At 43.6% G+C, this 18,481-nt stretch overlaps 1 protein-coding gene across 2 annotated transcripts in view; it reads left to right on the top strand.

Annotated features, from left to right (window-relative positions):
- Positions 1 to 18,481, top strand: part of TRPT1 (tRNA phosphotransferase 1) — a 57,784-nt gene that overhangs the window by 5,428 nt on the left and 33,875 nt on the right. For both annotated transcript variants that reach the window (XM_069207108.1, XM_069207109.1), the window contains exons 2-5: positions 5,737 to 5,836; positions 6,241 to 6,322; positions 6,535 to 6,704; positions 8,060 to 8,234. In XM_069207108.1, coding sequence (XP_069063209.1) covers positions 5,771 to 5,836; positions 6,241 to 6,322; positions 6,535 to 6,704; positions 8,060 to 8,234 — 493 coding nt within the window. In that variant the 5' untranslated portion in view covers positions 5,737 to 5,770. The remainder of the gene's footprint in view (positions 1 to 5,736; positions 5,837 to 6,240; positions 6,323 to 6,534; positions 6,705 to 8,059; positions 8,235 to 18,481) is intronic.

An 18,481-nucleotide genomic window follows, 5' to 3' on the forward strand; every position in this document is an offset into this window, starting at 1 on the left:
TGAAAAACATTGCATTGCAAAATTCCTACCACCCAGCATTCCCCCATCTGTACTGATAAAAGTTCTGCTGCACTTGTTTGGGTGCCCAAAGCAGAGTCAGCCAAAACCATATGAACTAAAACTGCCCTTTTGGACCCTCTTTGGTTCCCCCCCCCCTCAGTTTCTACATGTTTTTGCCCTTCCCTGTTGCAGGCACATGGCCCTCTTACATAAGTGAGGTATTATTTTTATTGGGAGAAGCTGATCAGTAGGAAATTTGTGCTGGCATAGTGATTCCCCCCACATAAATGTGAGGAAAATGTGATTTATTTTTTTGTTAGCTAAATTTGAGGCTTGCCGGGGGTTCAGGGTAAGAACACGTTGGGGGATCCACCCTGGCCCCATCTCCAGGGACTTCCCCCAGGTGTCTAGTTTTCCGAAATATCTGGGTTTGGTCGCTTTTCCTAGTTGGCAGACGAGCCTGGGACCAAAAATGTAGGTGCCACCCTGCAAAAACAGGTTGTTTTGTAATAGATAATTTTGGTGTGTCCACAATACGTTTTGGGCCCTTTCCTGTTGTGGGTGCTTGTTCCACCCACACAAGTAAGGTAGCATCTGGGGGAACATGACCTGGGGGAACGCTGGCTGGTAGAAAATATGTGGCTCCCCTCAGATTCAAGAACTTTCCATCACAGAAATGTAAGGAAAATGTTTTTTTTAGACAAATGTTGAGGTTTTATGGAATTCTGGGTAACAGAATCTGGTGAAAGCCACACAAGTCACCCCATACTGGATTTTCCCCAGGTCTTTAGTCATAAAAGATGTACAGGTTTGCTAGGTTACTCTAGGTGCTGGCTGAGCCGGGCCCAAAATCCACAGCTAGACACATTGCAAAAAAGGGTCAATTTTTGGTGTAATAAATGTGGTGTGTCCACGTTGCATTTTGGGTCGCTTTCTTTTGCAGGCTCTAGGCCTACCCACACAAGTGAGATAAGATTTTTATTGAGCGACTTGGGGAACAAAGAATATCAGAACAAGCGTTATTACCAATTGTCTTTCTCTGCATTTGTGCCTTCCAAATGTAAGACAGTGTGGAAGAAAGAAGTCATTTTGAGAAATGCCCTCTAATTCACATGCTAGTATGGGTGTCTACAAATTCAGAGATAAACACTGCTTCTGAACTCCATATCCTGTGCCCATTTTGGAAATACATAGGTTTCTTTGAAAACTACTTTTCACACTTTATATTTTACCAAATGAATTTCTATGTACCCGGCACACAATGAAAATCCATTGCAAGGTGCAGCTCAGTTATTGGCTCTGGGTACCTAGGGTTCTTGGCGAATCTGCAAGTTCTATATATCCCCACAACCAGATGGGTCCAGCGGACGTAACAGTATATTGCTTTCGAAAATCTGCCATAGTTAGAAGTTACAGATTAAAACAGACACAAATGGTTGTTTTGTTTCAACTCAATTTCAATTTTGTTTTATTTCAACTCTTACTTTCAATAGGTAAACCTTGAAGAACCTACACAAATGACCCCTGACTAAATTCAGAAGTTTGTCTACTTTTCAGAAATGCCTAGCTTTCCGCCAAAGTCTTTCAGAGGTTTCATACCCCTTTCTATCACTAACTGGAAGGGGGCTGAAAGCACAAAAAATAGGACAAATGAACTATGTCCCAGTTACATGGCAAAACTGTATTGAAAACTGTGGTTTTCTGATTCAATTCTGCCTGTTGCTGGGAAAATTGTGACTTTAGCACTGCAAACCTTTTGTTGTTGTGGTTAGTAGGGGGTTAAAAACACACTTTTTTTGCAGCACTTTTTTTTCCCATTTTCCCCCCATAAAACTCAAAATTGAGCTATATTTTGCCCAGGGGAATCCACAAACCCTTGGTAACTTTAGAACCCCCAGGATGTTGAAAAAAAGGACGCAAATTTGGTGTTGATACCATATCTGAACAAAATGTTATGGGGCTTAAGCTCCAACTACCCCAAATAGCCAAAAAGGGCTTTGTACAAGTGGGGAAGGGGGTTTGGGTCCTAGCAGCGAGATGGGTAACTGAGGAGTTTTAAAGAAATGTCAGTGTTGTTTTTTGTACCATACTTTAGGGTCCATTGAGTGAAAGAAAGCATACCTTCATTTTAACAACGTTTTTCTCAATTAATTTCTGTTTTCTTTTTGGTGACATATTACATCCTTTTTCTATGAGAAAAAGTTATACTATGTACAACTTTTGACCTTCTGGTGGGGATTGGCCCCAGCGTGTGACCTTTTGGCTGGTCGGCTGTGCACAGTGAGTGTTGGCCCTGGTTCTGAACCCCACCCCTGGTACACGTATTGAGCCATGCCAGCAAGGTGGCATTATTTTGGCCTCTCTCTGTTAATCCCCACCAGGAACTGATATGCACAAAGCAAACCAAAAAAATTGGTCCGGAATTCTACTGACAGGTACACAACTAAATAAGGGAGGGAGGGAGGGAATGAGTGAGTGAGAGAGATAGAGAGAGAGAGAGATGTGTGTGTGATATATGTATATGTATGTGTATATATATATATATATATATATATATATATATATATATATATATATATATATATATATATAATTTTGTTTGATCCCTGCAAGTTGCCCATTGATTGATGAAGATGTTCAAAGTTTGTCGGTTGGGCTCAAAACAGAGCATATCCGAATTTCAAGTATCAGTTTTTGACAAGAGTGAGACTGAGCAGAATTTTACCAAATTTCTCAGATGCCATTTCCTTCTATTCTATGTGTTCCTGTAATGCGTGTAATTCTATGTGCTTCTTTAAATTTGATTAAAACATGTTCAATAGTTTGCTGTAATTTTAAAGTAACATACTCTATAAATGTGTGTGTGTGTGTTTGTGTGCGGTCGTCAGCTGACTTTGTTTGTTTTGACTTATTAGCTAAGTGGCATTTGAGAATTTCCCATTTTAAAGTTTGTTGACAGAGAAAAACGTCAGAGAACCCGGTGCTATAAAAACAATTACCTCTGTCATTTGGTAGAGTTGCTTATTTCTTAGGAAAACTGTTTTTATTGATCATTTTTATATTAGCACCACTTAGCTTATGTACGCAGCATTTTCAAAAGCTCTCACCCATCCCTGAATTTTTCTTTTGACAGGTGTCCTTAAAATTGATAAAGAAGTGGCCATTGTGGAAAGCACCTCAAAAAATGTGTTTCAGATTTAAAGTGATGTATATGTTTTTTTTCTTCTCATGAGCACAGCAACAACTACTGGACATATTTACACGAATTTGAGAGGACGATAAGCCTTGGTAAAGGTCACAAATCTTTGTGCTTGGAGTAAATCGGTTTGGTTGTCGAATCCTTTTAAAAGCCAAAATTGAATTAAACTATCAAATCTTAGTGACCGGAAATTTAAAAGTCCCATCTGCCATTGTTGGGTATAAAGACATCCGAGAATAAGTGATGACACTTCTCAGAGTTCACATTCAGATGAAATTCTGGGTCCCTCTCCAGGAAGTTTAATTCACTTAGTCTGAAAAAGATAAAACAGTGTGTGATTCTCAAAACACTACTATCGGTACGAGAATCATTTTAACAAACCCAAAAGATGTATATTTCCTTCTTACCTTGGGGAAGACGAATTTGGTGAATCATGAGTTGGTACAGACTCAGGAGTGGAAATCATTCAATGAAAGTGGTTCCGGGGTGTTTAAATCTAAACGGCCCCAGTCTGGTCAGAGAAGTAGGAACTCTATTCCTTGTCGCCTGAAGCCCCTCACTCTAAACCTTCCCCGCCCATGATATGGCAGCAATGGAGGGTTTAATATCATAAAGTGCTGCCTTATTATGCCATATTCCCCGCGTGGCGGGGGGGCGTGGTGGTGATAGGGATATTAATATTCCCAGCACCGGCAAAGACTGGGAGCTGATTACCATTTTACTCAGAATCCTCAGCACTTACGCAGTGTCCGATACTGACTCAGGTGGTGGAGTACCCCAGAACTAGCTCCCTGGCCTGGCCCATGGGCCACCGTACAAAAATCCTACAGCCGACTTGCTTCAGCTTGCTCCCCAAGTAAAAACATTTTGTAGCTGTTTCCCTTCCTTATCACCCCTCTTGTGCACCCTTCTACATGTTATGCACATTTCTTCTTATCTGTGTCTGTTTCTGGGAATGGACAAATAAGAGTAGTGTGCAAGAACCCTCTCGGCATGTTTGAAGACCATGCTGTTTAGGATCTGGGGTCAGAAAAACTGGGTGGAGGACATACCTTGCAACTAGATCTGAGAGGGTATGGTCACAGGATGTGCTTTGCCGCTTCACGGGTTGGTGGACTGCAAGCAGGGCAGGATTTGTGACCATGTTCTGTGCCAAGTGCGTGGTGGACGCAATCACAGGGCATGCTTTCAGGGCAGTGGAGTAGGCACAGGGCACATCAAAAGGATACAAAGTGTACATTACCATTGACATAAATGTGACCACACTGAAGCCACAGATGGTTCCTCTTTTGCGTGTATATTGACTGGTGTAAATGTGTCCTTGTTTCTACATGGAAAGGTTACATGTTGTAACCTGTGAGATGTGGAGGCAGGTGTTCTGAGCAACAGACCTTGGCAAAAGCGGAGCTCTGTGCTCAGCAGCCTCGGGGTGGGGGGGGGGAAGTGTTGCTGAGTGACGGCCTGACCTAATGATAGAAGACATTGCGTCCACAGTCTACCTGACATATTTCAAGTTAGAGCCAAGGGAGCTCTGGTTGATTAGGTAGTGGGTAAAGGGCCCGTTCAAAGGTGCAGTCCTGTGCCCAAACCATGTCTGATATTCAGTTGGCATGCCTGATGTTGGACAAGGTTTTTGTTCTGAGATCGTTTGGCAGAGCCAAAGAGCAGTGCTTTTCACCTAAAGGACTGACGGGTGCAAGAGTATTGACAATGATGTCATCACTGATGGCAGTGGTGATAGGATATGTGATGTCACTAGCGATGTCATCCATGATGTCATTTGTGATGTGTGAATTCTTGAGCAACGCAAGGGTGTAATTATGGTAGAGTACCTCACCAGAACACTGCATTTTAACCCTTCTTACTGTTTGGAACATAATGTTTGATTCAGGTTATATTCGCATCACTATTTATAGTATAAGTTTAAAACGCTATTGAATTGAAAATGTTGGGATGTCAAATCTTTGAGAACATGGAAAACATGTCTTTTTTTTCTCCAGAAAATAAGAACTGTGCCTCGAAATTTATACAAGTGGCACCCCTTACTCCAGGACCTGAGGGGGACCTTCCTTTATATGTGATTTAAAAGGTTCACCTTCTTATCCAGTTTCAACCCCACAGTGACTTTTAATCAATACCAGAAGGCCACCAAAAGTGGCCAGATATCCTTCATATGGTAACAAGTAGACTAAAGGATATTTTTTCCCTACTCTCCAGTGCAATTGAGACATATATTTGTCACTGAAAACCACAACTGTCCCTGGTAAATTGGGGCAGAAGTTAACCTTGTAAAGGTGTTTTTGGACAAAAGGATCTTATGTTGGATGACCCTGTGTACTTTGGATGTTGGTCGGCCTGCGTTAGACAGATATGCTCTTAGGAGTGTTTCTGCAGGTCCTCCTAACCCCTTCTTCATGGGATTTCTTAGATGTACTGCCTGTCATTGTGAAGACTGGAGCATTGTTGTAGCCTTAGATACAGGCAGCACTCAAGTGCCATCCTTCTGACCTCAGGGAACTGTCACTTTCTTCTTTCAGCGAGTTCCCGTTTGAGCCCTAGTCGAAAGGAAGGATGGACCATTTACAAGATGGTGCTAGAAGACAAGCAAGGGGTGGTCGTGAAAGGCGACATGATGAGGTAACATTTTAGATGGGAGCTTTGGCCTAGCTCTGGAGTTCACATAATCTTTAATCCATAATATTTAAGCTCAATGTCTGGAACAGATGAGGTCCCAACTTAGTTGGTCGTTTTGAACTTTTGTACAAGATTCTGCTTCCAACACTAATTTGCGTTGAATAGTTGTAGCCTGTGAGCGTTATCATACCTCCATCCAAACAGTACACACAGTTGTTATTTTCAACTCTCAGTTCTAAGCTGCTATAAATGAGCCTAGCTCTTGAGTTCAGATGATCCTTTATCTATATCAATAAAGCTTGATATCTATAACCAGTGCAGAACTGTCACCTGTTATCATGCTTCCTGCTCATGAATGACTTTAAAGAAAAACAACTTTAACAGTTGATTTCCACTACCTTCCTCAGAATCCAGACGTGCGTCTGTCCAAAGCCCTGTCCTTCCTCCTGCGCCATGGAGCTGACAAACTTGGCTTGCAGCTGGGATCTGGTGAGCTCTTGACCTCGGACATCCCCTTTTATCTCTGTCGGCATGGTGTGATGGGGAGGAGCGCTCATCTGCAGCAGTGTGTGTGGACATGGTTAAGGGGTCATTTCTTCTCTTATTTTTTTTCCACTCCTCATCCCTCTCTTCTTCTTTTCTCTCTTCCTATACCCATTGTGTGTCTCTGAATTGCATCCCTCTTCTTCTTCTCTCCGCAGATGGTTTCCTGTACATGGACGAGATTCTTGGTTTGCCACAGTTCCGTGCCTACACCCAGGGAGACGTGCTTCGGGTGGTAGAGAACAGCAATAAGCAGCGCTTCACAGTCCGCTCGCATCCGGCTGACAACAGGCTGCAGATTCGGGCTAACCAAGGCCACTCTTTACAGGTGCGTAGGATCACTGGATATCCAGGAACCCAACAACATGATCTAGATACGTAGAGGTATGCAGAAGTGTTTTTTTTATTTTTTTTTATCGCATCCTTTTCACATTAACACTGACACTGCAGTGGTTGCACTGATGGAAAGAAAATTGAGTTTTTAAACAATATAGCCTGTCTCCTTTAACAAGACACATCTTAACATAGTGAGGAAGAGGGAATTTAGGGCTAGATGTATTATTACCCTGCTCCCAATAACTTGTTGCAATGTGCAACCAGTATTTTTGCAGTTACTGTAAAAATTAGCAAACTAACCTATGTACTAATAGATCCGTTTGAAAAATTCAGGATCGGCATGGCTCGCAGTCAGACCTACCGCACTAATGTTGATAGGGTAGTTCACAAATTGTGACTCATCATGATTGGACAGAATTCTAGAGATGGTGGGATTTCATTTGAAAAAAAAATCCCTTTGTTTGAAATTTTCACTGAGAGTTGGTGCCTACACCCCCTAAATCTTTTTTCAACATTCTGAAAGAGACTTCATCCTAATCGGACTTCTTCCTTTTGCAAATGGGTTACCACCCCAACTTGGAGGTGTGTAACTTTTCAATGGTTTGCAACTAAGTTAATGGTCAAAACCATTCATAAATTGCATACCGATATGGTATCTGTAAGGGATGCCCACACTACCCCTCTTCCAAATACCAAATAGTTATTCAGTTGCAGACCCATTTTAGGAGCCAGTAAAACTTTATAGACTCCTACGATACATTTTAGGAACAGGAAGAACATTTTTTGCAGTTGCAAACTCTGAATTCCTAGAGTTAGCCCTGAAAAAATGGATACTGCATCTGGTCATTAGTATTTTAGGTTTGTGTCTTTCCCATAGTTGCATATATTGGTGCATACAGTTATAAGCTCAGTTATTATGTTTCTAACATTGTCTCTTAAAGCCGATTATGCCTTCATGAATGTAAGAACTATAGAAATGAATAGATAATGTGTTTGTCATCAGTATCCTATACGTGGATAACCTCTTTCATATTGATGACTGTGTTGATGAGCAAATTCCGTGGTTTGATGTCAGTGCTATCTATCTCCTGTTCCTGAATTAATCTTTACTCACATACCAAGCTGCCATATACCAAGGTATTTCGAAGCTGGGGCTTAGGGCACCTTCACCTTAGGGGTTCCAGATTGCCCCAGTAGCATCAAATCTGGCCCCATTGCTAGGGTTTGGGTGATAACAACATGCACTGTCACCTAAGTGGCCAGACATTTTAGTATTAGTTTCTGTGGTGATAAAAGAAGTGTTTGTGTTTTCTGTACAATCACTCCTTTCTTATTTGGTTCTTGAAGGTAGAGGACTTGGAGCTGATCCCGATTACCAAGGAAACTACGTTACCAGACAGTGTTGTCCATGGTACCTACTTGCGGTTCTGGCCATCCATTAAGAGTCACGGACTCTCACGTATGTCTAGGATGCACATCCACCTTGCTCCTGGACTACCTGGTGCAGAGGATGTGATTAGCGGTCAGTGTTCTTTACGTACCTGTTCTTCTTAGCTTCTAGCTATCAAAAGATAATGTGAAAATACTGAGGCTTTTTACAGTCGGTCATTTCCTTGTGTGTCTTTTTGCCTATTGGCATTTATTGGACTGATCTGAGTAGCCTTGGATGAAATTGGCATTTATTCTAGAAATGAGGTCAGCGAAGTTGAAGATCTGTGGATTGGTGGAGGAGACAGGAGGTCATAGGCTTTTGTGCTGTGCATGAGGGAAATGTTGGAGTAGTAGTAGGCAAATTTGCTTACTTATTGAATGGACTGAATTGGGTGTTGTTCGAGGGTGTTTGAGGGAGTTTAGTATGCAAGATATGTCCAGGTGGCTGAAGTGATGTGGTACTGTCAGAATTAAAACTGAGCCGAGATAATGGCAGTGGCAAAGTCATTTATGGCCTTACCTGCAGGTTTCAAGGAATACAGGACCTACTGCACTTGCAGGGCTGAATGACTAACAGGGATTGGACAATGTGAATGGTGTGAGTGAACCAAGACTGGAGATATGGTCATAGGGGAAGAACACGGAGAGAAGGTATTAAGAATGGAAGAAAGACTGAAATATGGCATTGAAGATGTCATACAAGACAGATTTGTGGAGAGGAGTGAGCATGGGTTGAATGCCGTTGAGGTAATGGAATATTGAATTATGTAGGAATTCATCAATGTCTACCACCTCATCCTGTTTGTCACACTTGCACAGAGAACCATTTGCTCCTTCTCTGACACATGGATCTCTTCATAATCACCTCCCTCAATTCTTTTTGAGGTTATTTCCCGCCCACAGGCTCAGTCTTCAGCTCTCTCCTATTTTCCATTGCACCACATCTAGGTGACATCTTCACCTCATGTACCTTCTCCTATCACCTTATGCAGATAGAATACAGATCATCTCCTTACCATCTTTCACTTTCTATCTTTAAAACAGAATCCTTTGGCTTGGGCAGGAGATTATGATTTCAGTGAAGGCACTTAGGCTAGTATTTGTGACTGATTTGCTTATTACATTATGGTACTGCTGTGCTCCCCTAGTAGGATTAATTTTATATTTCGTTGTTGCTTTATCAGCTTGTCTCTAGGGATGGTTCTTCTGTTCTTATGTCTTCACCCTGCCTTTGTAAGCTCCACACTCACTGCTCTTTGCTTCTTTTTTCCATGAACCCTTTTTCTCCACCTCCCTTTTATTGCATCTTTGTGAGGTTCTTCCTTTTCCGAATGGTACGCAGCCTTCATTACTTTATAAGCATCTATCTGCATCTCCATGCTGCCTGTCTCTATCCTTCTCACCATGCTTCTTAACATGCATCAGGCTTTCTTAATTTATCTAAAAAAAAGGAGAGAAAAGCCTATCTTGTCGGGTCTGACCCACCACATGCAGTGGCTACACAATATTTTGGTCAAGTTCTGTCCTCGAGTCCCTTTCACAATGGCCTACAGACAGCATTAGCGGCCTGTTGTTGAAGACCTGTAGTCTACCATACAATAGAGTGGGCTTTGGGTCAGCCCCATACTAATGACTGGATTGCTTTGTTGCGTATCTCAATTCTCCGTTTCTTATTCAATGGTTTTCATTCCTATGTTTGTGTCTGCCTGCCCATTTTGCTCTACTTATTTACAATGGTTCTGAATGGATGAGTTATGTTGCTGACTTTTCTTTTGACACTCTGTTTTCCCTGCTCTCTCCTCATCTGCTTATTCACTGTCATCCATACCCCCTGCTGTCTTCTGCTTTCACTTGCCATTAATCTGTTGCTGCTCTTTCCCGTTCCCCATTTTTATTTTTTAAATGTTTAAGTTATTTTTTTCCCCTGAGGGTCCCCACATCTGCAGGGCGTTTCCCCTTCATGTGGTGATTCCCCGGCCCTTCTTATCGTACTCTCTGCTTGCATTTTTTAATTAATCTTATTTAGTGGTCTCAAGGTCTTCATTTCTCATTTTTAGCTTACTATTTTAAGATGACTGTCGACAATGTTTGAAAAGTAAATTAAAATGTGAAGATTTGTGTTGGTGCATCACTGCATTTGCGAAAGCGTGTGCCCTCAAGGCAGTGGTCTTAGAATGTTTCCTGAAAAAGAAAGAACATTCCAAGATGGCAAGTGCTTAACACACGAAAGCATTTGACAGGTTCTTAGAATGTTTCTTTTTCAAAATGTATAATTATTCCTCGCAGTGTGCTGCAGAATGCTGCACACATGGAAGAAGGTAAAAATTATGAGAAATGTAAACATCTCTTCGTTACGCCTGCTCTAGGGAGGCCTACGTTTTTGGCACTGTCCCAGATGTACGCGATGTTGTAAATCTGGGGCAGTGTCAAATATCATGGGTGTGGAGTGGAAACACCCACAGCAACACCTATGCCATACCTCGCCTCCCACCAAATGCAGTGTGAGGCAACACAGCTACTTACACCATAGCTATAAGGCCATGTAAAGCCACGCAGGGTGACTTTGTGTGGCCTTGTAGATATGGGCCTGCACTGTGCGCCACCGAAGTGTAAAAAAAAAAAAAAAAAAGTGATGCTCATTTGGCGCAGGGGGCATGTAAATAAGCCACCTAGTTTGCAGTACTCAGTACCCAGTATCCCTATATGTCTGGAGCTGTGTCACTGCCTCAAAGAGTAAGTGCTGCACAACTTTAGAACCTTGAATGTATGAGAAAAACGGGTGTGGCTCCACTCAGATGCCCTGATGTGTAAGTCACAGTTGCTAACTACAGGGACTCTGTGCCCAGGGAGATCATAGTGCCACTACTCAGTGTGTCCCATCACTTTTTGAGTTTGAAGTTCTCTATATACCGGAGAGCGACTCAAGGATCCATTCTTCCTTTGCAGATCCATGCATGACTCTTCAAAGGGCTCTGATAAATAGTCCAGTGCCTTTGAAGACTGCCTCCTGGATTAATCGGTCCTCTTAACTAGGCTATAAAAAAATGTAAAAAGGCTTCTGTCCTGTCAGTCAGTTTCTTATCTTTGCATCAAGGCTGTATGCCTCCTTGGCAACACCAGTACAACTCTCTCTGGCGAAAACTGCTTGCTGATCAAAATTGACCCATCCTCATGGGCCAACTGTTCACTTGGCCTAAGGAGAAATTTGATGGGTCTTTCAAGACTGTGTTTTTGGGTACAGAGGGAGAGGGATCAAAAAGCCATGCCCCAAGAAGGGGCCAGGATCTCACAGGAGGATCTTTCATTCATTCCAGCAGATGTCAGATGTTGGCTTCTGTGATAAGCAGTGGCAGTCTTCACAGACCAAGGATCAATGGAGAAGTGTCAAGACTCTGTATCGGGGCTTGCTGGAATGGGCAAATGCAGACCTTTCTTCAACCCACTTAAAACATGGTGAAAAATTGGCTTGCTTATGCATCGGTGGGCTTCTATAACTGCACATCCCTGTATGATGGATGCAGTTGGAAGCTATGACATAATACATTGAATAGCTCTCACTTCCATTGAATTCAATTCATTCTGTTCAAATCCTTGTACCCATAGATCAGCCTATTTTTGTAGATGAGGGCAATGGCAACTTGGTCAGGAAGGCAGCCTAAGGATATGTTTTTTCCGATTCCCGTTCAGGCTTCATCAGTAACATTTTCTTCATCAGAAATGAGACAAGCCCAGGTGTGATGGTATAAATCTTCCAAGTCTCAACAGTTGAGTTGTTTTCAAGCACTTCACCTGCAGTTTGGCATCTCCTCTGCAACATGTTGTTTCACTGGGTCACCTTTCTCTAGACTTGTTTCACATAATTGCCTACCTGGGCAACATTTCTCCTTGAGATTGCCTTGCAACAGTGATTTGTTTTTTGTTACCTTCAGGAAGTCTTCTGCCCCTCACATAAGATACCCTGGTCCCAGGTTTCTTCAAGGATACAAGACCCTCCATCCTCAAATTCCATGCCAGCAATGTGTTCAAGACCCAAAGAAAATTCTAGTAGCGTTGTCCTGTTTCTCAGTGGACTTTAACCAGGATGCTAGGTTTGTTGCCATCCTCCAATCAAATAATTTTTTCCCCCAGACCCATTTGTCCCTTCAGTGACTTAATGCTTCTGGTCTCATTTGAGTGCTGGCTTTCTTGGGCTGGCTTCAGTTAGATGAACATTCATAAGAAGACTTTAATTGGTGAGCAAACTATATAAAGGCATGGATCATATGGGTATTCTTATGTTCACTTCTGGAGGTCATGTATAGGCATAAGTATAGCCTGGTTAGGGGTCCACTGCAGAAATGCCTCCACTAATGGGATGCTCTTCTCTGATGTAGATGAAGTTTCATATCAGTTGCCTGAAAAGTTCAGCAGACTTTTATGCAAAAAAAATGTCTGAATCTGAACATAGTAAACTGGTCTATCCTCAGCACATGCACATTTCTACAGTCAACTTGGGCCCTGTATTTGTGCATTCCTAGCTAGAGACTGAGAGCACAGTTGATTTGTATGTACAGACTATCTGTCAGTTCTCAAGAACACTAGAGGATAGCAACCGCTGCCTCCTCTGTGGTGGAGTGACTGGATACCCCACAAGGATGTCTTCTAGGTCGTGACTGACAGGTGTGACCACTTTGAAGGAAACCTTAAGACACTGCTGGAGCAACATCAGGTCATAACTATTTTCAATTGGTTGGCAATCCTTTTTATCAGGACTAGTTTAATTGGTGTCGCTATGTTCTCCCTTCTTTTGCTCTGAATGCCTTCCTCTTTATCCAACCACACTAAGCACTTGTCTTGCTATATATACACGTACAATTAAATATAGTCCCAATTTAATCCAAAATTCTTTTACTTCCACTCCAGCCAAGCCAACATGTGTTTCATCTGGGGTGTCACCCAACGACTTCCTCAGGGCTTCCTAAGGCTGTAAACAATATGTAATATATATATTCTTTAAGTGTACATCCAACCTAAATTTCCACATGTCCCACCAACCCATTCTCGTGCAGCCTATTATAGTGATTTGTATTCATTAGGTGGAAACCAAGCGTTATAAATGATTTACATATTAACTTTTTTTTTAGTTATATACATCCTTTAGGTATATCATCTATTTACACATAGTGAATCAATCTCCTAAAGCATGCTCCATAACATCTGTGTTTTTAAGCATGCACACACAAGTGAATCTCTAGCCACTTAAGTGGGGATCTCCACAGTCATATCTGTGTTAAATCCATATTTTATCAAAAGGCATTACCTGTCCTCCGTTATTATATCTCCAAATGATCTCTTCTCATGTGTTCATCATCATAATTACCTCCGCTTATATCTGTATTGGTATTGCAGATTTTATCCTCTATATAATAAAACCAATCCTAATAAATACCAAACGATTTAAGTAATAGTCGCTAGTCTCACTAACAAATAGCTCTTTTATATAGTCTCCCTTTCCCATTCCGCTTACCTGCTAATTATTTATTCTTTCCTGTATCCCATGTTCTATGGATGCCTCGAACTGCCAGTAACACGAAGCGTATCGTATAACCAAGTTTATAGCAACGTAATACATGTATAACCCCCGTCGGGTGACTAGTATCCATTAATTCCTTCTACCTACTCAGTTTAGAGCCCTCTCACATACCTGTGTTGTCTGCCGTGTTCTCTTTTGAACTGTGAGTACGCCGTTAGACTCCCAAGCGGAGTACATTTTTCACTTCTACTTATATACCCGCCCCCTCTAGTAGTAGAAAGAGGACTAGGTTTTATCGTAAACTCAACGCTATAATCTTCTTAAACATAAATTCTCCATCTCCCCTTATAAGTATTATGTAATCCTAATAGGTATTTGTATATTTAGATTATTTTTATATCCTATACTCGCGAGTACGATAAAATTCATATATTCGGGGTGCATACTCGACTCTTTATTATTATTCTTAAAACTCGCTAGCTATCCTAAACTTGTATAGTCATAACATATAGAGACTAGTAATCCTTCACATCTCAAACTTTATTATTCCTTATATATTCTTATGGCAACGCAAAATTTAGAAATATTAATTATAAAATACCCACTCTAATCACACATCTGATATCACCTGAAGGGGGTTGGTTCTCCTCTTATCAATTTTATATATTATTGAAACAATTATGACCACCTGTATTTATTTCTTTTCTAATTACAGTAAACTAGTCTACATTAAATCTATTTATAAATATTCTACACAGGAAAGGCCTTGTTGAGTTCCTTAATTTATTTATACATAATTCCAATTCCTAATTGCAATTGCTGTACTAGAAATTCGACTTGTGCGTGCATTGCTTAAATTTGTTAATTTTTTTTTTATAAAGAACTTTTATTGCGTTTTAGGTTAGATAAACGGAAAGAAATACAAATACAAGTTTAAACACAAATTAAATTAAATTAAAAGTAAAAATGAAAATAAAAATAATGTGGCACCATTAAACCAAAAAGAATCTAAATGCATCGTTTGTCCCTCTGGGCTCCACAGACATTGGGTGTGTGTGTTCGTCTAGTTTTGGGACAATAGTTCACAACGTAACAACAGGCAGTGGCACTATATACGCGCACCCTGGACCCCTTTCCCTCATCCCGGAGGCATCATGCCTAAGGCTAGCATAGATCGTCATTCATGAACACGGACAGTTAGTTGTCTAACGTGTTTACCCATTTCCCCCATACTCTGTTGTGCTTGTTTGGGCATCCCCTTGCTTCATATATCGGTTTTTCGCATTGCGCACACCAGTCCACCCCTCGCCTCCACTTGGCAAAAGCCGGCGCTGTTTCGGCTTTCCAATCTACCATGATGTCTCTTTTTGCCACCAAGCAAGCCACTCCCAGGAAGGTCCGATTCGCTCTAGTGAGTCCCGATTCCCCCATGGCCCCCCCGTAGAAGCTGTGTAGAAGACATCTCCACCTCAAATTGTAGGACTTCTGAGATCTCTCCTGTGACTGCCCTCCAGTACGTCGCTATGACTGGGCAAGCCCAGACCATATGAAAAAAGTCGGCCTCCAAGTTGGAGCTTCGGGGGCAATTAGCTGTAGGCCGGAGGCCAGCTTTAAAGAGTCTTTTGGGGTGAGGTATGCTGCATGCAAATAGAGGGTTTGTAACATTTGGAATCGGGAGGATATGGCCAGTGATCGGGGAGCCCTCAACGCTTCTCTCCAGTCTGTTTCTTCTATTGGATCCACCCAGCTCTCCCATTTTGAACGGAGTCTCTCGAGAGGTGGGGAGGTGTTGGTAAGTATGGTGCGGTATAGCTGAGAGATACCCCCCCTGCCCAGGCTTCCCATCAGTACCTTCACTTCCAGTGGGCTGTGCTCTGGAAAATGGTCCCCTGATCGCACATGCACCAATAGGGCGTGTCTAAGTTGTAAATATTTGTGGAATTGGGTGTTGTTCAGTGAGTAGACTCCTTGGAGTTCCCCAAATGATCGCGGGTGTGACCCTCCCCATACATCCCCGAGGGTGGAGATTCCAATGTTGTCCCATTTCTGGAAACCTTCTAATGCGGTGACTTCCGCCAACCATTTCCCTTGTCAAAGAGGGGTCTGCTGAGTGAGACGGTTCCACCAGCCCGACACCCTGTGAGAGTCATCCTAGTCACCTCCGGAATGTTTTGTGGGATCGGTCTCCCGTACAGTGCGTTAAAAATACCCTTGTAGCCTGTTGTCTGGAGTTCCAGTCTGTATGGCGGGTCTGTCCAGCCCCCCCCCCCCCCAGCCAGTCGTTAATCACCAGCAGTTGTGTTGCTAAATAGTGGAAATAGATATTGGACATCCCCAGCCCCCGTCGTGGATATCTCGCTGGCAAATAGTAAGAGATAGCTTGGGGCGGGAGCCATGCCACAAGAATTGGCGTGCTGTTGATTCCACTTCTTTGAACCACTTCCTAGGGATTGGGTGTGGGAAGTTCTGCAGCTGGTACAAGAACCTGGGAAGTATCATCATTTTATAAAGTGCTATCCTGCCCAGTAAATTAAGGGGAAGGCTCTGTCACCGCTGGAGATCATCTTTAATTTTCTTAACCAGTGGGGTGATGTTTAATTCCCATGTCATTTCAGGTAGGAAGGCTATGTGTATGCCCAAGTATTTAAAGCTATTGCGACGGATCGGGATGCTTTGTTGCCAGTCGATGCAATCTCTAGAAGGGTGCAGGGGGATCAGCAAGGATTTGCCCGGGTTTAAGGTCAGACCTGAGGTCTGTGAGAAGAGGTCTAGTAGTTGTAAGATTCGTGGGCCACTCGAGGCAGGGTTAGCAAGGTAAATGAGGATATCGTCTGCGTACAATGCTACTCGGTCCTCTGGACCAGCGGGCCATGACCAACCCTCCAGTAGGGGGTCCTTCCTTATCAGCCTCGCCAGTGCGAATAGTAACGGGGACAGTGGGCATCCCTGTCAAGTTCCCCGACGGATGGGGAACGGTTCGGAGGCTACACCGTTTACCTGGACACGTGCGGTTGGGTTAGAGTATAGTAGCTTTACAAGACCGCAGAACCTAGGCCCGACGCCGTTATTTCGTAGGACGTGTTCCAGGTAGGACCAGTCCACAGTGTCAAAGGCTTTTTCGAAGTCAAGTAGAAGAAGGGCCAAAGGGGAAAGGGTCAAAGTCCTGCGATGTGCCAGGGCGGCGTGTAGTCGTCTGATGCAGTGTCTAGTGCTACGTGACGGCATAAACCCACACTGGTCCGGGTGTACCAGGGATGAAAGTAGAACCTTCAATCTAGTGGCAAGTACAGTGGACAGCACCTTAATTTCGGTGTTCAGGAGAGAGATAGGTCTGTATGCCAAGCGGTTGTGAGACGGGGGTTGGGTTTTTGGGATCACCACTATAGTGGCTTGGTCAATCTCGGAGGGGAAACAGCCATTCTTCTCAGCCTCATCGTACATATTGAGCAGGTGAGGGCTTAGAATGTCCCCACACCTGTTGTAAAGTTCCGACGGGAAGCCATCCGGGCCAGGTGTTTTGCCCGTTGATAAGCTGGATATTGCTACTGTAATTTCCGCGAGTGTTATGGCCACTTCCAAGTTTTCCCTGGCTGCTTGTGTAAGTTTTGGAAGGGCAATGTCATCTAGGAGGGGGGCTTCCTTATCGGCCAGGGTGCGGGGGCGTTCCGCATAAAAGGAGGCAAAGCTTTTGGCAATTTCACTCGGTGTGTTCGCAATTAAACCTGTCTCATCCGTGATTTCCGGGATAATTCTATTGGCTAGTGAACGTGAGGCCAGCCAGTGTAGGAGTTTACCATTCTTGTCCCCCCAGCCGTACACACGGGCCATTGAGGCCCTTCAGGAATGCTTTGCAGATTCCAGTACCACCTGCCTTATCTCCTCCCTGACCATGGTAAGTTGCCTCAGGATAGATGCTGAGGCGGCTGTGGTGTCCAGTCGTTCAAGGTATGCAACCTTGGCTTCGAGTTTCTCCACCTGTGAGTCGCGGGCGCGTTCCTGTATACGGACAAGGTGTTTAGCGAAGCCTCTGAGTGAGGCCTTGCAAGCGGCCCAAATCGTGCCCAGGGATTGTACAGATCCTACATTCAGGTCAAAATATTGGGTGAGGTGGTCCCTAATCTCAAGAGTGTACTCCTCTTCCTGTAGGTGCCAGGCGTTCATGCGCCACATCAGGCGCTGGGTCGGGTCAATGCCCCCCAGTCGGATTCGCACTGGAGAGTGATCGGAAACCCTTCGAGGTAGTATTTTTCTTGGGTGACCCTAGAGACATCGAGTGCCGGCATGAATACGAGGTCAATTCTGGCTTGGGATTGGTGAGCGGCCGATGTGTGTGTGTGTATTGTCGCGTCCTGGGGTGCCAGGTCCTCCACACCTCACACAGATCCAGGCCGTTGCCCCACCCATTCAAGATTGACGCCCTTCTGGACCGCGCGGTGGACACAGAACCAGAGACGTCAAGTCCGGGGTCTAAGATGGAGTTAAAATCCCCTCCTATTAGTGTAGTGCCTTGGGGGAGGTCGGTCAGAACCCGGCGGAGCGCGAGTAGGAAGGCATCTAGTCCGGCCGGAGGGGCATAAGCACTCACGACATTAAATGGTAGGCCGTTTAGCGTTCCCGTCACCACCACAAATCTACCCTGTGGGTCTGAGTGTGTGGTTGTGACTACGATGGGCAATGTGCGGTGGAATAGGATGACGACCCCCCTAGAGCCCCTTGTGAACCCCGCGTGGTAAACCTTATCGTATTACCCCCCCCCCCCCCCCCCCAGCATAGGGCATTTAGTACCAAGGAGATGCGTCTCTTGTAACAAAACCGTTGATGGGGCG

Source organism: Pleurodeles waltl, chromosome 9, assembly GCF_031143425.1.
Source record: "Pleurodeles waltl isolate 20211129_DDA chromosome 9, aPleWal1.hap1.20221129, whole genome shotgun sequence".
Taxonomy (NCBI): Eukaryota; Metazoa; Chordata; class Amphibia; order Caudata; family Salamandridae; genus Pleurodeles; species Pleurodeles waltl.